The sequence below is a fragment of the Mycteria americana genome, chromosome 1 (assembly GCF_035582795.1).
Source record: "Mycteria americana isolate JAX WOST 10 ecotype Jacksonville Zoo and Gardens chromosome 1, USCA_MyAme_1.0, whole genome shotgun sequence".
Classification (NCBI taxonomy): Eukaryota; Metazoa; Chordata; class Aves; order Ciconiiformes; family Ciconiidae; genus Mycteria; species Mycteria americana.
The window spans coordinates 192,798,729-192,818,826 of record NC_134365.1 but is presented as its reverse complement, the minus strand read 5'-3'; the positions used below and the strand labels follow the sequence as shown (position 1 = coordinate 192,818,826).

At 45.8% G+C, this 20,098-nt stretch overlaps 1 protein-coding gene across 1 annotated transcript; it reads left to right on the top strand.

Moving 5' to 3' along the window:
- Window positions 1-971: 971 nt before the first annotated feature.
- TMEM272 (transmembrane protein 272) lies at window positions 972-19,695 on the top strand. Its single transcript, XM_075491995.1, has 4 exons — window positions 972-1,029; window positions 8,457-8,516; window positions 15,193-15,275; window positions 19,333-19,695. Exons 1-4 carry the CDS (start codon window positions 972-974, stop codon window positions 19,693-19,695), a joined length of 564 nt encoding a protein of 187 aa, XP_075348110.1.
- Window positions 19,696-20,098: the final 403 nt, after the last annotated feature.

Below are 20,098 nucleotides of genomic sequence, written 5' to 3'. Positions count from 1 at the left end.
GTAGGGTCTGGGCCAGGTTGGGATCTGCATTGCGTGATGAGAAATCCCACTGAGGTGGGTTTCATGTCAGCTTAGAACAGAATGAGGCTAAACTTAAAATATTGCTATTTAATCATTAAGAAATTTAAAGAGGCTAATTTGAGGCATGTGCAGAAATGCAGCTTCCCCCATCCCAGCCTCCTCCGCACACACCTTCCTCTATCCCACAGCTGGAATTGGTGGTAGACCTGTGGTGACCCTGGCCAGAGGCTCGCAGCGTGTGTGTGCGTATGTGAGCTTTACACACTCCCATCGATGCTGGATGCTACTTAACTGTCTGGTGCTGTCTGACGTCCAGGCCTTGGATGCCTAGCTGCTTGCTCATCCCTCACCCCACCTCGTAAAAATTCTTCTTTACAAAGAGCTACTTTCTAATCCAGCTACTTTTTTATCAAAGGCGTCTTGTTCTGGGCTCCCTGTGGTTTGCAGTTTTTATTCTATATTCCTTTTCAGAATCCTCCTCGGTCTTAAAACTATTTTCATCCTCTCTCCTCCCCTTTCCTTTAATTCACTTTTGCTCCCTAAATAATTTTTGTAGAGGTTTGCATAGTGAACCCTACCAGTTTCACTGGGTGTTCTCATAACAGTTAAATACACTTTGTCCTGCCCCAACCTCAATCAAAATCAAGATAGATCCTTTTATAGTTTTCAGGGAGACAGCATTAATACTTCTCCCCCCAGCCTTCCCGTGACCCCGAAGCTTTAGCATCACCAGCAGGCAAGCCCAAAGCTGGGAGGCATACCTGCCTCCGGGTATGCCACACTGATGGCTGCTGTCTGGATTCGTGGATGCTTTGGGGTTTTTGGGGGGTAGTGAAAGCCTGCTGAAGTGTGTGAGTGACTCTGAGCCAAGATATTTAGTTAGTTAAAGGCACTTTTCCTAACCGTAGTCATTTCTGTATCCCTACAGACTCCTCAAAAGGTGCTTCACAATGACTGCCGGCCTGGAGAAAGCCTGCCACCGCTGCATATCTAAAATTGCCAGCAATGGTAAGGCAGTTCTGGTAGCCATCACCTTCTGTACTTAAACAGCCCCGTAGCTTAGCCAGGTATATAAAGAATTCTTTCCTAGGCAATTTCGGGTGCTGATGGAGCACACAATAGTAACTGTATCCTGACAGCACCGGCCTGCTGCAGTATTGGGATTATAGCGGACCAGTGTAAAATTTCAAACAAATACAAACACCACCAAGTCCCTAAATACGGGCTGCAGCAGACAGCCTAAGAAATATATTGTGTTTTTCTCCTGTTTCAAGTGGTACCTTACATGTAGTCCGGCAGAAATATCTGCAGGGAAAACCACCTGGTAAAGAGCAGTGCAGCCAGCCTGGGAACCAACTCCCCCAGGAGCAATTCCTGCAAAGCAAAACCGCTGCCAGCCCGTGTGCTGACACGGGGACACGAGGTCGGGGACAGAGGATGGTCAGGAATAGCCCCCCTTTCACCCAGAGCCATTTGGAGCGGGGTCTTCTTCCCTCTGCTTGCCCGGTCCCTGGCACAACAGCCACCGAAGGCATGGGTAGCCCTCGTAAGCGGCCACGTGTTGTGGGTAGGAAGCATCAGTTACCTGAACAGACGTCTTTGGCGTGACAGCCTGGGCTCGCTCAGGCTTTAAAGCAACTGGCTGGTCCCCCCCAGGTGGAGGACGCAGAGGGGCGTAACGAGCTCCTGGGCTGGGTGAACGGGCTGGTTCCTGCTCTCCGAGCAGCGACGCAGCAGAAAGCTGGCCTGGCTGGGGGCCGTGCAAGCTGCGCAAAGAGGCACAGGAGAAATACGCTTCAGGGACAGGTTTTTGTGAGACCAGGGAAGCGGTGTTGTTGGCAGGAGGTTAAAATCCAAGAGTTTTAAAGCAGCTTACTCCAGCTTACGCTCCTTTTCACTCTGAGTTGCAAGTGCCTTTTGCTTTCACTTTTAGGTAGTAGCAATTTCTCATTCCACTCAAATATGAGAAGAAGGAAAGCTCTTGACCACTCACTATAATTGATACTTCCCCCACACTAATTGCTGCATTTGCCAGTCTAGGGCTGTTACCTTGGGGTCTTTTATATTTGTGCTTTTGGCTTCACTTGAAAGGCTCTCAAAGTTCAGAATTAACTTTTATTAATGATTAAGCCCCTTAACTCCTAGCTGCCTTACAACCCTTCGGACACAACCAAGACGGGGGGACAGACAGCGCTGGCCTGGGTTCAAAGTGCCCGCACCCACAGGAACCTGGCACAAGCAGGGATGGAGAGGACATTTTCTGGCCCGCTTCTTCATGCTCATCATTGCCCCAGGGGAAAGGAGGTCTGGGGAGCGACGAACACCGAGGGGCACGGAGCATGTGGTGCTCTTGTTATGCCCCAACGAGCCCCTGGGAGCGGGACCGGGCTGGCGTGGGCTCCCGAGCACCCCACAGAAAGCACGTGCAGGGGGATCTGGGCTCCTTGGTGAATATCACAATTAAAAAAGGCAAAGACACTATTTTCTCTGATTTTTGTTCAAGTTACAAGCAAAATGTCACTGTTCCCTGTTGGTATTAAATTGCCACTGGGGCTGTAATGACAACAGAGAAAATAAATGATCTTTCTGAAATGTTTTTGAAAGAATGGGATTAGTTCTGATCTCATCTATACTCTCTTACACCAGGAACATCCTCTTGGGCACCCACAGTTACCCACGCATAAGGCAACTCAGAAATACCGTTCTAGGAAACCCATTACCTTTAAGTTTTCATTACATTTAAGTTCAAAATCAGCTCAGCTTTAGCTATGGATCAGCTAGTGCATCCAAAATTGATTTTCTGTTCATTAAAATGCAAACCCTCCTGAAGTGCAGTGACACTTAATTTCACTTTTTCTCATCATCCTGTGTATATTTTTCAAAGAGCATTTCAGCACAGCCCCACATTTGTACCTATGGTCTCCTGATGTTTAAACGACTCCAAAGAGTCAGCCTACCTGTGCAGCATCATTTAAATTCTTTTCATTCTTGGTACAGCAATTTAAGTTCAGACCATTAGGGCAGTCTTTAATTAACTGACCAAAAAAAAGAAAAAAAGAAAGCTAATCCACTACCCTGGGTCTATTGCAAAGCAAACTGGTGGCTCTTTATGTAATGCCTAAATCTCATTGAAGAAGTACGCCTGGAAATTAATTACAAGGGGCCAAATCCAGAACCTAGACCATGGCATAATTGTAGTTCAGTAGCTAGAGGCGTGGCATAACATTCAGACAAGCCACTCTGCAATATTGCTTAACCCCCAGTCTACATCTGCATCTACATCTGTATCTACATCTACATCCTCCCCATCTTGAAGGTACCCAGATTACTGGCACCTCCTTGTTCTACACCATTTCTGCTGAGAGCAGCATTGCTGGTGTCAGTGCTGGAACCTGGAACTTAGATTTTAGGTGGTGTGATGCTGGCATTGCTTATCTGGGTACCAAAGTGCTGTTTCACAGTAACACAACCTTGTCTAAGCAAACAGGGATGGCATGCAGCAAACAGCTGGTGGCCCTGAGCTTGGATTTGGTCTGCAAGTCAGTTTTATCACACTTCCCCTGCCTCCTGTGGTGGCTTTGCACTAGGACTGGAGACCTCCATGGGAATGGCTGTTCCTTACACCGAATCCTCCAGCTGTTGAGTATCTAGTTTGGTCAAGGCATTAAATCACCCCAGGGGTGGGATTCCTGCCATTCATCCCAAGAGACTATTCCATCAATATATCTCCTTGCTATGGCACTTAGCCTCATGGACAGAGAAATCTTTGTTTCTGCTCGAGTTCACCTCATGTCTCTACCTTCATAGCTCTTTGGATCACTCACAGGTCCTTTTTTCAGAGCTCAAACCTTGTTGTTATTTTCTCTCATTGGGCCGTTGGCTAGGCAAGCCGAACAGATTTAATTATTTTCCTTCAAAGTTAGTTCATTCAAGTTTTTCTGCATATCCCATCTGATGTGGTGGCATTTTCCTGTCACTCAAAAGCCCAGAATGACATGCAGTATCCACAGCTATCAAAGCCATGGGCAGACTCATCCCCGGTCCTGAAACGTATGACCTTTCTGGGGCTGGTTCCTTGGGAAGATCCATTGAGACTTGCTCTGCCACCGCAGCACCCACATACACTGCATCCTTTCTTTTCTCCAAGTCTCTATCAATATGGGATGCCTGCAGATACTGTGAAGGAATAAAAATGGATGAAAATATCCGCTACCCATCTGCACCCCAGCCTGTTGCACCGCCAGTGTCCATGCTGCTGGACAGCACGCCACGACACTGCTTGCTAAGCTAGTGCATTACCATCTGCATCTGCCTCAGGCCGTGACCAGTCCTGGGGCCAGGCCAACTGACCCAAATTTGCTCACATGCAGTCTGCTGAGAGTCAGCCCCCTTCCGATCAGCGTTCCCATGGGGTGTCTGAAGGGAGTACTGTGAGTTTACACCCAGACTTTTGCTCCTCAACATGTCTGTGCAGATAAATCCAGGGGTAGCTGCAGAATTTGTTTGGAAGCTGGTAGCATCTCATTAAAAAAAAAAAAAAATCTTTTCCTTTTTTTATCAGGACATAGACTCATGGCAAAACCCTGACAGGCTATAGAACAAACAGCATTTGGGAGTGATGGCTAATGTACGCAACACTTCATTTATTACTGTATTTATCAGAGAGCTTGTCACACACTCTACTGAGTAGGTTGCGCTACAGCCGTATCAGCATACTACCTAAGAAGAGTGGGTAGGTTGAGATTTATACTCATAAATCACTTCTGAAAATCCCGGGAGGACTCTTCTTACCTGAAAAGAAAGAAACTTCTCTCTATCTTCAAAGTAAACAGGGACAGCTTCAGCTGATTTGAAACTTCCAAGTGTTTGGAAAAATTATGGCAGCAAAATAAAGGCTGAGGAGCCCACAGGTGAATTGGTGTCACGTCCAATATTGCCTGCAGATCTGTCCCACACACTAGAGGACAACTCATCTGCTGCGTGCCCTGAGGCCAGGCACGTAACTGGGGATGGACGACAAGGGGGTAGCAGAGGGAGGGGAGGAGAGCTGCAGTGCAGGGGCATTGCTACGGAAGAGGCAGCAGCTCAGTTGTCAGATAGAAAGAAAGAGAAACCATGACGTACAGCCATAACGCTAACGGTGATTTCACGTTTGTTTACTTGTGTGCCATGGAAGAGTGTGGGGAGACCCTGGCAGGAGTAACTCAGCTAAACGGCAGATTTATATCAGCCAACTGTCCTGCTGGGCAGGAGACACAAAATCTGCACCCACCGATCTGAGTTTTGTGCCTGCAGATTTCAAGGAATGTGCAAGATATACAGCCACTTGCTCTCCTCTTCCTCTGTTGTGATCCCAGACATGAGCTCTTCCCTTCGCCCATTTCCCGGGACGGTGGGATTTGCTCGCTAATGCCTCCCGAAGCAGGACTTCACCAGCGGCCCACCACCCGCTGCCCCGGCAGTCCAGAGCAGGGCTCTCCCGCCTGACGCCCCGACACGAGCTTCGTGGAGCAGATGTCCTTCTGAGCCATGCCCGGAAACACTTCCCTCTCCCTCCTGTGTTTTTAGAGACTACCAGCCCTTTTTTTTTTTTTGCTACTTTTTCTAGGAACGGGCCCAGGGGCTTCTCTGACCAGCCTGTGAGGCGATATCACCGACTTAAAAATATCACAAGCCCCACGTGTGAAACTGCACAGATAGCAGCGTCCTCTCTGCAGAGCTCTGCGACCCTGCGGCAAATACCATTTTCTTGAGCAATTTGTCTTCGGACCAGAATGGGGCAGCACAACCCAGACAAATCCAGGCAGAGAGTGAGCGTGTCCCGACTGAGCAGCATTTCTGTGAAAACCCCACACGTTTCGGGGAAAACAGTCTTTATGCTGCTGGCGGCATTGAGAGCGGCTGCGGAGCCCTGCCAGTTGTGTAGTCAATTGTTGAGAGTCTCACTTTGTTAAACACAGATCTGGAAGCCTTCCCAGACTATGCATCTGCCCCTCCAATTCGAGATCTAAGAGGCTGTAGCTGAATGGGGAGATAATGAGTAAATACATTCCCAGCGACTGCTTTGGGAGGGGAATTAATGAACCATTATTTTTTTCTCTTGAGCTGCGAGCGGTCCCTACCTCCCATTTCTCTCCTCCAAAACCAAGCTATCGGGTAGATGCTAGACACAAGCAAACACAGGCACCCGTGTGCCAGGTGCGCAGCCCCATATATACACGGGCCCCCCCCGAGCCTTTCGCAGAGCTTACCCCTCCCCGGGGGTCAGACAGACCGCACGCCCTGCGATGAAGAAACGACCTGATGCCTCCTCCTACCAGGCTCCTGAGTACTTGCCCGTGCAGCAAGGGCAGAAACAGGAGGAGGCTATGGCACCAGAGGCAGAGGGGTGACGCCGCTCCGAGAGCTGCGCCCCGATGACAGGACTTCTGGCAACACCAGGCAGGCGATGCAACTCCTGCACGCCTGAACTACGTTCACGTGGATACCAGATAACGGAGTTGCCCAGGCTTGTGGGCGCTATTTGCAGGTGATGTTCACGGGTGTGTTGGAAGCCCAACTCAGCTACAATAACGTCTCTTCTGAATATGAAAATAATAGTCTAGATAATGTAACAGCAAGACGACCTAGCATGAAATGTGACATGTGGTGAAAAGGGAGGCTCTAGGCTGAGTTGTTCTAATGAGAGGCTGTCAGCGTTTGAAAGAGCTTAGTCAAGTGTAGGACACTACTCAAGCAGAGGAAGAATTTCTGTACTGTGCAGCGTTCAAGAGATAGGAGAGCCTGAGCAAAAATGCGCGTGTGTGTGTGAGAGAGACCGGCCGACGGGGAGAGGAGGAGGGGGTGGCACAAAGGAACAGAAGTGCTTTCTTCAGCTCAAAATATCTTCAGTCTCTACCAATTCACAGAGATAATAAACATGCTACTTCTGAGAAAGAAAGATGTCTCTCAAGCGCTGGAGTGCAAGATCCTCGTTCTCTGCTGAGAAAACCCAAGCAGCGTGTGGGGGATGGTGTGTTCCCATGAAAAGTGCCTGCGAGTCAGAAAGCCTGGTGGATCTGCCCTGAATTTTGATGCCGCTCCTACGTCCTCTGTCTCAGTTTCTCCTTCTGTAAAATGGAGGCAACGATGTTTCCCTTCTTCTCTGAGGCACCCTGAGGGCGATGTTTTGGCAGTGCTGTAGTTTCGCAGAGCGGCACTGTACGCAGGGCGCTGGCAGTGTCCCCACTCCTGCGCGGCGAGGAGGACACGAGTCGCCTTGCAGAGGCTGCAGTTCTCTGGCACGGGGAACCGCGTGACATGGTTTGCTTGGGGAAAGGCTGGTCCCAAACCAACCCCGAATGCTTGCTCCAAGATTTTTTTCATAAGCCTCCAAGGAGACATCCTACTCCTTTTCTTATCCATGCCCTTCTCAGCCCCTCTGCAACCTATACCCACCTCTGCTTACCGCCCTCTTGCCTCCTTAGGCATCTACTTGCAGATTGAGCCATTTGCAGAAGTGCTCTGCAGGGACGCTCGCCACAGAATGTCCTCATTATGTTCTACTCTCATTTTGCAGGGCAGCGTTGCACTTTAATATTGCCAAGTGTTCATGATTAGGCACAGAGGTGACAGCTCTTGTAAGACAGGCTGCTCACACTGCTCTTGACGGTATTGTTTCTCACTTTCTGCAAAGGTAAGCATTCATCCTCTGCAGCATCAGGCTGTGCTGGGAAAATACCAGGGCTCAGATACACCAGAAGCTCTCTGGGGAGTAACTAAGCACCTCAGATCCACTCATCTGCGGGAACAGTCTATGTGCACACCTAAGAGCTTAAGCTGATCTATCCCAATGACAAATCCCGCTCCTTGCTGCAGGGCTGCTGCCTTTGTGTTCATGAGCTGAGCTGGGTCAGGGAGGTAGACCAGCCAGAAACTATTCACATCTGCAATAAAGACAGTTTATTTAGCTATCAGTGAAAACTGAGTGGAATGGCATTAAAGCTGCTATTTGCTTAGCAAACAGATACAGCTCATCAGTTGCCATGGATTAGCTGATGCAAAGTTACTTGTTACTGCGCAGTCACCTGGCGGTGCCTCTGAAGCTGATGCAGGCTACGGCAGCAGTGGCTGAGTCCTCGCCCTTGCATTAAGACAGCTACAAGTAGCAGCAACAAAAGCAGCTGTCTCTCATTGCTTTACTACTGATACAAGGACTAACAATGTATGAGTCTAAAAAATGGAAGCTTGAGCTCTGGGAGAGTGATAAACCACTCACTGGTCTCATCATCTCATATGCTGCACCACAAACATGATATTCCCGCCCCATCGAGTGCACCGCATTTCTTGCTACACAACTTTATGGATAAAGAGCATCTGTAAAGCATTGGGTGGAACTGCAGGTCTCTCAACTTCAACCAGCCCCAATAACGCTGTCTTTCTTTTCTCATTCACAGCATGCTTTATATTTGGGCTCCTCGCCTTCCTTGCCTTACCACTGTCCATGACTTTTACAGGTAAGCTGGCTACTAAAGCAATTTAAAAATACAAACTTACCGGCACTGTGTGGCAGGTTAACGCATCTTGTGGGAGAAAGGAGTTGGAAACCTTAAAGTTTCCAATTGTTAAACACATGTGTTGGTATTTTCACTTCAGACAGTATCCCAGCCCACACTGCACGGTGGGGAGGAAGCAGCGCTTGAATTCTGACCCTGTTTGTCTTAAATACCCCTCCAGTGTGTCTCACCACAATACAGGGCAGGAGTCAGGGTACTTGGAGACCTTACTGATACATTTTTGTACCTCACATGGTTTGGGTTTCTTTAAATTTAACCATAACTCTGAATTTTCTAGTTGTGCATTGCTTCTTTTGGGTGCATTTCCCATTATTTCTATTTACCATGAAGCTGCTGGCATGTTCTGAGCCTCATACTGATTTTAACTCACTTTTTTACTGGTGCATTTACTTCAGCTCAATTGCTGCTTGGGCTACCAGCACCTGGCAAAGGGCTGTGGGTGTTTTGGCTCTGTCTGCGGGAGGAAGCTCAGAATCCGACACATGAGAAGATTTCGTTAACCAGGATCCCTCTGTATTAACTGCACTGCAAAAATCTTAGAAGCGTAGGGCTGGAAGGGAAGAAGAGATCATCTAGGCTGCTATTTCTCCACCCTTTTGAAAGTGAGACCTGGTTTTTGGCTGATCTGTCTCTGTATAGCCCCCCAAAGGCTGGACTGGCGAGCAGCATTTCAAGATCAAATATTTAAGAAAGGAAAGGAAAATCCTTTGAGCTGCAGAATTTTATACATTTTTAAACTGTATAAGGCTCTTCTTTTCTTTCTTAAGCATCACCTTTTCCCTACCATTAACATAGATTTCTTTTGTTTTAAAAAACTGAGCATTTTCTAGCACTTCATTGCTCCCTTTGGGCCTTTCACATCCTCCACATGGGTTGTGACCCCCACTTGAGAAACATCGATAGAGACACCAGCACACCTCTGCTTTCAGATAGGCTCGCATGCTCACGGCATCCCTGACAGATGTCTGACTTGCCCTTGCTCAAGGAAATTCCATGGCTTCCCAAGGAGCCTATTTCAGCATTTTATTGCTCTCACAGACAAAATATTTTTCCCCATATTCAACCTAAATCTTCCCTGTGGCAAATTAAACAGATTACAGCCTGTCCTACACGCCACGGTCACAAAGATAGATTGGTCGCCGTCCTACTCAAGAGAACCTTTGAACTGTTTGAAGGCTGTTATTATAACCCCACTCCATCTTCTTTTTTTCCAGAGATCTCAAAAACCTACTTCTTTCAACCTGACCTCACAGGTCACTGTTTCTGTAGCTTTCTTTTTTTTTTTTTTTTGCATTTTTGCCTCCCTCCTTTGGCCTCTGGCCAACATAACTATTTCTTTTCCCTTAAAAAAAAAAAAAAAGACAGAACACAGGACTCCAGCTGAGACCTGAGGAATGAGCATTGCAGAATAATTAGCTCCTCTGTTTAACATGCAGGATTCCTGTAAACACACCTCAGAATGAAAGATGCTCTCTCTGCACCAACTCATCGGCTCCAATTTAGTTTATGGTGCATTGTAAGCCCAGATGGTTTTTGGCAGTGCTGCTCCCTACCAGACATTTCTCATTTTTTATTTACATTGAAGTTTTCTCTCCTATACGCAGTGTTCAGCTTTATCGGCTGTGATCTTGTAGATCTTGAATGTCTTTTTCCAGTGTATTCAGATCACTTCAAATTTTAAGTCTTGTCCTCAAGAGCCCTTACAATCATTCCAGATGGGTGTCCTTGAGAAGTTGTTCACCTCCTGTCTCATTACTCATGAAAGATGGTGCAAATGAACTCTACATGCAGATGCTGTGGGCAAGATGCATCCCACCTAGATTTGGACTGTACGCATCTCTAACCAAGCTAAGTGCCGTGTGTTGCCCTGGGAGCCAGTTAAGATAAATGAGCATTTCTGACAGTGAAAGTCCCATGCCCTCTTTTAGGTGTCTGCATTGAGGTGAGATGACTTTTAAGGGAGTCAGGACACCTAGCCTGTTGGCATCTATAGTTGGCCAAACCCACAAAACCCTTGTTCAGCTAAAGGTTGGTGCTGCTTCCTTTATCTGGGGCCCTGCGAGTACCAGTGATGACTGTGGTAGGATTCTGATTAGGGTGTCCTAATTAGGAATTAAGGAGTTCTAATGAGGGATTAAGGAGCAGTTAGGAAGTAGGGAGATGGGCTGAACTGTTACATCTCAACACTTAGGCTCTTATGCTTATCCATGACTTAAAATTGCTATTTATCCCATAAGAGGATTTTAGCTTTAGCTTTTCCCCAGGCTGAATACGCCTCAGCTGTGGAATAGGGGAGGGAAGGTATAATTCAAAGTGTGGTACAGCTTGCATGCATATCAACAGCCAGCCTTCTGGAAATGAACCCAGAGCTGGAATCTGACCACTTATAAATATCATTTCCTAGGAATATTTCATAATATCTTTAAGATCAGTGAGAATTGGAAAGAGTATGGTAAGATATTAGCCTGGAGCTCTGGGTATCTCCTGCATCAGATACAGAGACCTTTTTTTCACAACTTACTGAAATTAAGAGATAATGTCACTGTAATATAATGTTGTCAGAGGATATTGGTTTCCTGCAGCTACATATCTGCAAAGGCATTTTTAGGAAAATGAAATGTCAAGGAAAATGCAGATATTTATTATCCAAGCAAAAGCCTCTGATTTTCCGATAACATTCTGTTACCACGATCTTGGAGAATAACTTGCTGATGTGCCTCCAGTCATTTTGGCTCTTGCCTTCTGCAGAGGAAAGCTGTGAGATATTTTCAAATGTCAACAAATAAATTATAATAATACTTGTAAAAACTCAGCGATTAATAACTGGTGGCCCCACTAATAATTACACACTAACATTATACACTTTTAAAATTTGGTAGTACTGTCAATCACACTATAAATCAAGACACATGAAAAGGACTCAGCAAATTTTCCAAGCTCCAGACCTGTGACATCATTTAAGCCACGGATTGTTTAGCAGCTTTCTAAATTTTACTGGTAGCAGAGATAGGTTTTTTTCATTAAACATTCCAAAAATAAAGAGAGCTATGGAAGGACCTCATAGACCTCTTTTTGACAATTTTTTTTAGTTTCCGGGACAGTGAAGGAGTGCTCCCAATAACACATTCTTGTACGTTGTCCAGACTACCTTTATATACAGTGTTCCCCAGGGGTAGCTAAATCACATTTGAAAGCTGATGACATCGTTTTCTCAATAGGCAGTCTAAATTTTCCCCTGTTCAAATTTAACCCAATACTACTCCTCATGCTCATATCTACACCAAATAATTCCTCAGCTCTCAAGTGCTCCCAACAGTTCTCTGAAGCCTGTCCTCATACTCCGTACCTTTACGTGGGAGCCAGGCTTGTTTGTTAATGGTTGTTGTTAACATAATCTTTCCTTGCATTTCAGTCCTTCAGCCACTCACCGTTTCTGTGAGATTCCTCTGATTTGCTGATATGCCTTCTGATAAAATGGTGCCCAGAAGCAATTATGTTGAGATAAATCCTCTTCAGCACCTAGATCCTAGTGTAAAGCTCACAGTCCGGGGCCCGATTGAGGTCTGCGCTAGGTGATGGTTGCTGCAGTCATCCACTAGAACAACTGAAAATGGCCTGGCATGTTGTGTCCTCTGTCTCCTATTAGGAGAGAAGGTGGGGAGCGGGCACCAGACGCCAGATTAGCCTTGCTATACAGCAGCCCTCCTTTCCTATGGGATGCACTTCAGCCATTCAGCTACCTGGGAAAAGCAAAGCAGCTAAAATGAGGCCACCACTGTGTTAGCTTTCATTCATCCTGACCCCTCATCTCATGGATAATAGTGAGTCACAGGGACAGTTTGTTAGTAGTGACCTGTTGTGGGCCATACCGCAACACTGCCCAAACCGGTGTCCTTAGAGAAGCAGGCATTGCTCATATCCTGATCGCTCACGAGTGCTCTTTCTACTTACCTGGACTTTGCGTCCTGGATCCCAGTGCAGCGTTGTTCTGTGGTAGCCAAGACGTGAAATGCGCAAGTACCTCTGTTTCCCCAAGCCTCTCATCTCTTTTTCTCCTTTGGACGCTGTGCAACCTGTTGCACATACTTGCTGTGTCTGACCTTGCAAAGGTTGCTGGTTTATTCATTTGGACTCACACGCTGGTCTATGTTGTGGTCAGGTTCAATTGCTCTTAGCTCTAAACCACAGATTGCTCTGGCTTGCAGGGAGCACTGCACTAGAAGCAGAGTTTTGATCTCTCATGGTCCATATATCCCTTCATTAACAGTCAAAGGAGAACATGGTTGGTGCTCACGGGAAAGAAGCGCTAGCACTGATGCTGTTCTACTAGTTTTGGTGTTCCCAAATAAATCAGGCATGTGCTGTGTGTGAATTGATTGGCACATGATGTGTGTGCCTAGATTTCACAGTAACAAGTGTCAATGCCCATCTGTCAACAGTAGGTCCATACTTCCTATTCATCCACAGTGCTGTATGTTTTAAGTTACCACTGTATTACCCTCTTTCACCTCCTCTTCTACTGTCATATTTCCCTGGAATATTCTCCCCAAAACTACAGAGTAACACTGCCTGTCATTCAAATCCTTCCCAAGACTGACTGCTGTCATGTTACATATATGAAAGGACTCCATAATAGATTTGTCAGGGAAACAGAATCACAGCTCCATGAAAAAGAATTGGCATGTTTTCTTGATTATATTTTTTTGGCCTCAAATCAAAATCTCAGTAACACATTGGAAATAGCAATTGCCTAGGTTCCTGAACTGAAATATATTCCCTGAGATCCCTGCCCAGCTGCTTTTGTGGCAGGCTATTACAGGGCCAAGGACTCTGGAAACCCTGGAAGCTGCTTTCTGAAAATGACATAATTTGTGATGATTTCCCTGCTGTCCACCCCTGTAAAGTTGGGAGTCTGAGCAGGTCTCAGTGTTACATAGTGGCAAAATGGACAAAAAATTACAGCCTTACAATAAGGGACAAAAAGGGAGAGTTCAAATTCATTTATGTCCAACCCTTTGCAATTATGAGAAGGCTGGTAATAAATACTTAGTGCAGAAGAGTCCGCTGGACTCCACAGCTCTTACACACAACAGGTTACAAAACACTGCCCAGTATCCTATGACTAACATAAGATCTATTGCAAGCAACCACAATCCAGAACACCTGTATTACACTATGCAAAGAGTGCAGGAGAGATTCTGGACCTCAGCAATGTTCTGGACCAGCAATAGCAGTGGATTTGGTGGGCAAACTGACAAGCTGAAGAGGGTTACAGCTACAGAAGAAGGCAAAAACACCCCGCTGGTACTTCTTTCCTGATCCCAAGCCCCCTGTTCAGTGTAGTTCTGAACATGGAGGCAAGATGTTCCACCTGAGAGATGTTTAGCACTAAGACTAGCACATTGCTTTCAGTATCCTGAATCTAGATAACCCCAATTGTTCAGAGAAAAGTCAAAACTTCTCCTTGAAAATGACTTATACATGAAGAAGAAAACAGAAAATCCTTTCTGGCCTCTGCAAGTGATTAGCAGAAGCCCGGAAACATGGGGTCAATAACAATAAAATTATAGTGTAAAGAACAGTTTAAAATTGACTAAAGATGCCACTGGGTAGGAGACTTGGGCAGGGGATTCATCTCAGCTAACTTTAGATATCTATAGCTGGCTGTCTAGATTCCTCATATAGCCATGGAGAGAAAGAGGCACTTTCAGGGCCCAACTCATCTGACCTATTTTAAATGCCTATCTTAGGATAAGATGAATTGAATTTTACAAGTGTCTATTTCTCCCTATTGACTATAAAGGGAGTCTAGGAAACTAGTTCAGATATGGATGCCTGCATTGCAGACATCTATATTTGGACAGATGAGTCTCACTGCCACAGACCTGTATCACAAGCTTCAGTGTCTACTGCCAGCAACATCCTTATACTGCCATACACTCCCTTCCCTAAAACTTACCCAGCTTTCTCTTTCTAGCAGTAGATTTGAGGGTTGCCAGGATCCCTGGCTCCATAACAACCAATGCTTTAGCCTCCAGCAACCCAAACAGCCTGGAAACTTGAGCTTCTGTGGTTCCCTGTCAGCTGCCTGGGAAGCTAAAAAGGTTTCAGGTGCTCCCACGGGCACTGGCTCCCAAGCTTCAAGACATCTGACTCGGGAACATGCCACACACAGGTGCCAATGAGCAGGAAAGGCCTGAATGAAGCTTATCAGAATTCTTTCTTTTCACAAACGGTTTTGATTTTCAATGAATTTTGTACTGCTGATGAAAATTTCCTGGCCAGCTCAGTCAATCGTTCATTTAACAAAGATGCAGTGGCTGAAGCTAATGACCTGTGTATGTGGCTCAGATCAGTAACACGAGAACAACAGGAATGCTGTTGTTACCTTTGCTCTCTCTCTTCCTTTTCCTGCCTTTTGCTTGTTCATGGCCCTCACTCCTGTAGTGGGAGATGCAAACCTCCTTTAATTTGGCCCCCATTTCAATAGGCGCTGGATACAAGTCTTGGGTCTAAGCACTACATTTCACTTACAGCACTTTTAGTTTTCACTGTACAGCTTGTTGCACTATTTGATCACTTGAGATAACAAACGTTATTAATTTTTGCTGTTCAGGAATGAAGTTTTTGGAAGATTGCCCAGTTCAGCCACTAATTCCATTATATCTGTTGGTGGGTGGCGTGATTGGCAGCTTAAAGGTAATGTGCCTTCTATGTGTGAAATATATTTTGTGTGACTAGACTTTGACTTGCTAGTTAAGACATAATGATGGCTCCAGACAGCTATGTGCATGCAGTACTGAAGAAAGCTATCCGGACTGAACTGTGCTTGTTCCAGCACCTAAAGCACCTGTCAGTCATGTGAGACGCTAATGAGTTCAGCATTCAGCATTGTCCCACACATTGTGGTGTGACTTTCTCCCACATCACAGCATCTGTGCTACCATCCCTACTGAGGGAAATGACTACATAACACGGATGCCTGTGGTAAATGGGGTCCTATTGCCACAAGCAGTCCTCCAAGCCTGCCAGACCTTTCTCCTTCATTTTCAGACACACAGGCTGGACAAAAAGTGAAGTTACTCTCCTAGCTTTGGGAATACTATAAAACTACAGGTGTTTCTACATAGTCCCTCACAAGTTCAATTTACTCCCACTCTGACCTGGCCAGAAGCAATGACTATGCAGCAGCATGGCTTCCTTCCAGAGTAAATATATCCTTGCCTCACAGCAGGGCTTATTAATCTAGGCACTGCATTTTCTCACCACAGCTACCTGTCTTCTAGTGGACTGTGCTCACTTATACCTTCGCTGAGCCAGAGCCTGGCTGCTTGACAAGTAGAGACACCCCCATATCCATGTTACACCCTGCTCACTGTAAAGCTATAACTCTGCGTTGACTCTAGGGTAAAGGATCGTCCTGTTCTGACAGTCCCCTTGCAGACCGTGTTACCTGGCTGCTAGTGGGCACGAAGAGGCTTGTCACAACAGACTGCAGAGCCACTTCAAGGCTTCTCAGTGGGATTAAGCAAAACCGTTTTTTGCTGTCCCAATGATGTTCCTGCCAAAGGAAGGAAAAGGGGCAGAGCTGAAGGAAAAGCTTTGGAACTGCACCGCTGGGGCATGAAGGGCTAAGAACAGCAGGTGCTGCTCCTAGATGGAACTGAGCGTCTGTACTGGTAGCATTGGCTGTCCTGCACAGCTAACGGGGGCAGCAGCAACCCGGCACCCAGCCCACCTTCCCAGGAGCCCAGCACCAGCAGAGCAAACAGGGTAGACCTGATGGGCTGTGGCCTAATGCTTCAGTACAGGCAGCCTGTCCCTTGAAAGGCAACCTGCTAGTCTCTGACTTGACAGCATTGCATATTGCAGCCAGCAGATGCTGCAGACAGGAGCTAGCTACATTCCCCTTTGATAATGTTTCTAGCCCCTTTTCTTTGCCAGGATCGAAAGAAGGGGGAAAGAATATTCCCCTGCAGGTCTCTGCATCCCCTGCACTCTTTCACAGTGGTAACCAAACCACAGTACACCACTGGGATATGAATCATCCCCCCGAGGACCTTTGGTCAGTAAATAAGTAAATGGAGAAGAAAAGAAAGTGCTTAATCTTGTTATAAGGAATTTGCTATGCTATGGGTTCTATTGGCAAATGCTTAGTCATTCGATCACACCAGTGGACTTATCTGTATAATCAAAGGTTCATTTAATAATAGTTTAGAAAAGATTAGAGCAGAATTGAAAGGAAATTTTCATGCTAATGAATTAAAGCCTTCATCAAAAATGTTGACTGTTTCTTAGCTATTTCTGGTTTAAAGTCAGTTTTTCTCACCCTAAATAAGACAGTAAGTGGGTCAGTTAATATTCCTGCTAACCTCAAATAATGGCTTGAATTTGGCTTCAGTTGACAGCAGGACTGCCTATTTTGCAGTCTGGCAATACATTTGGTCAGAATTTGATTGGCTTAACTCGTATGTCATCTCATACTGCTTGATCTGTAGCCAAATTCCACCTGTCTTAACTCTGCCCTCTGTTATGTTCATCAGACTGCACCAACTTCACTGAGCAGGACATTTGCTTGACCTCTGAGAGTTAAAAGGTCAGAGAATGGGTATAGGATGAAGTCTGAATGCAGGCTGTCCTGTGATGGATATCATTTAATGGCAAGTCGCTCTGGCCCAGATCTGTACACATCTGTAGGCTCCCCCTCTGTTTCTTTACCACCTCCAGTCTTTTAAAAGGCAATGGTAACCTACAGGTGTTCACCCAGGCAACCAAACCATTCTACAGCATCCGGAGAGGCCTGCTGAATTTCATGTTGTGCTGCTCCATAAATGTATATTCAGCAGTCATCAACAATGTGAGCAACCCCTAGAATTTGCTTCAATCACAGCTTGGCAAGGCAATATCCATAAGGATTAAATGCACTTTCCATGAACTGGTTAGATGCAGCTGAGATCCATAAATCCACCTGGGAGGTTTCTCTGACTTCCTCAAAACCAATGCTCATCTGCCATTTAACCCCATTCCCATTGCTGAGCTTGGTGAAGCTTGAGTACAGGCAGCTGCCTATCTGCTGAGCTCACCTCAAAGCTAATGAGCTGCACAAAGCTTCAGGTCAAGCCACAGGTCCCCATGCGGAAACCTCAGATCCACTGGCCAGGTAGGTTTATCCCTCCTGTGTGTCATGAGCCTGCCTAAAATAAATGTTCACCTGAGAAGAAGATGCTCTGCTGGTTTGAACAAGCCTACCAGTTTGAGTGCTCAGCTGGACCCAAGACATCCAGTGGAAACACCATTTTTTTGCCTATGTTGCTGCTGGGACTTTAATCTCTCTTTCTCACAAACTGGTACCAACATCTGGGCTAGAAAAACAGCTGGTTTTGTGAACAAATATTTAATCATTTATACATAATTGAACAGTTTTACAGGGAAGAGCAAGAGAATCCTCTTCCCAGGGTGTCCCAGATCCTCTTGCTAAGCCTTGCCTCTAGAAAATGGGGCACATGGACTAAAATCTGACCCAGGCAAAACATATACCCAAATGGGTTCTCCTTAGCCAGTGTTCTCACCATTAATCACTGACTAATGGAGAAGGGACTGTGTAAAATGAGGGGTGCTCTTGTCTCTCATTTCAAGCAGAAAAATGAGCACAGAATATAACTCTGGGAAAGAGAACATGGCTGAGAACCCCTGTTCAGACAGTACATCCCTCCCCATAGCCACTTATAAATCCACATCTTTTACTTTTCCCTCTGAATTTCATTCCTGGTTGGCCGAGGCAGCTTCCTCGGCCAGTTGGTTTCTTAGAGTCCCCTTCCCAAAGACACAGCTCACCGCAGGGAGGCTTGCACGGCAACCTGAGCACCTAAAAATGGGAGTTGCGATTAAAACAGCTACTGCCTTGAGGACTGGCCCAAGTGTTTCAGATATAGCAAGATAACACAGGTTTCACAATGTTTGGCCCAAATCCTTGTTGGGCCCTGTATATACCTCTCCTATAAATCTACCAAAATTAAGAAAGTCATTTAGGGGACAGAAATTTGAAAGCTGCTCTACACTGCATTCAACGTACCTACATACTTTGTATTGCCAAGACTAAACTAGAAATCTTCTAAGCATTGCTGATGAGTCCTACTGCATTTCCCTGGAGACCAGACCTTCCTAACCTCACAGTATCATGGTATTCCACCTACTTCTCTGCTGGTTCTGACCGAAGGCAGGAATGGCACAATCTGAGAAAACAATGCTTAATCGAAGAAAACTTGACAGAATCATTCCAAGTATCTGAAGCAATTTATTTGGGGTTTAGGTCAAAGACTAGATCCATCATTATTTTATTTAAGCTGATTCACCTATATAGCCATGGAAAATAGAGTTAGGAGAGACAACTCCACCCACTACAAGGCAGGAACTACTCTACTTAAGTCATTTAGCAGTTACTCTAATCTGTTCTTAAAAGTCTCCAGCGTGGGAGCTGCTGCCATCTCCCTACACAATCTGTTCTCATGCCTTTCCATCCTTACCACTGGCAAGTTTTTTTCCAATGTCTGGCCTAAATCTCACTGGTGAATAAACTGTAGGGAAAAAATGCATTATTTTCCAGCAGTATCTGCCTCGTTTGTGGCTCCTCAGCTTTCTCTTACATGATTTTCCCATACCCAATTTTAATTTGGCCCAAAGGCTCACAGTGGCCAGAAGGTGTTCAGACTTTCCACAGCCAATTTACTTATTCCCTTTTCTCCCCCAATGGCTCCAGGTGACTCTCCTGCTGTACGACTCAACCAGGATGAGGCAGCTGCTTTCCAAGTCTGTTGTGATTGATGATGATGATGACGACGAGTATCCCTGGAGGCAGAATGCTCACAAGTACTACATCCATCTAACCCTCAGCCTTTTCCTCTTTCTCTGGTTCATTCTTGGGAACTACTGGGTTTTTTCTGTGTACCTGCCAAATTTCATCCCACCTTTCCATCAGCCTCAGGATTACTGTGACAAAACCCTGTACATTTTTGCTGTTGGTGTTCTCATTATTAGCCATACTGTTCTCTTTCTCCTTATCTTTTGTAGCTGCTGCATATACTGTTTTTCCAGGCAAAGATACTCTTCTGAGGAAGACTAAATGCCACATAAATAAAGCCCCAGATGTTTGGGAAAAAGTGTGCAACAAAGAACAGGCAATAATTCACCCTTGTGTACATCTTTGTTGTACTATATATATGTATGATAGCAGTCAACTGCAAGAGGAAATTGTAAAATACAGTGCCATCTGGAAATAGCTAAGCTGGAATACAGCATAGTCTATGTAAAATTGCTGCTACAGATGCCAGGGTGCACTCTTGCTAACTTCTATATCCCTTTTTTAACTCTTGGATATTCTATCTGGAGTAAGCTCTTGCAGACGGCAAACTCCTCTAAAACCAGGTCCCCTTATGTTGTTTCAGCATAGTACATCTTTGCCTATAAAAGTAGACATGTTGTCCTCTTCACTGGGATCTGAACATCTCCATAGCCTTGCTGAGGTA

Coding starts and splice junctions, on each gene's coding strand:
- TMEM272 (XM_075491995.1), top strand. CDS start 972: ATGACTGCCGGCCTGGAGAAAGCCTGCCACCGCTGCATATCTAAAATT. Junction 1,030..8,456: donor ATCTAAAATTGCCAGCAATG/GTAAGGCAGTTC, acceptor TCTCATTCACAG/CATGCTTTATATTTGGGCTC. Junction 15,276..19,332: donor GCGTGATTGGCAGCTTAAAG/GTAATGTGCCTT, acceptor CAATGGCTCCAG/GTGACTCTCCTGCTGTACGA.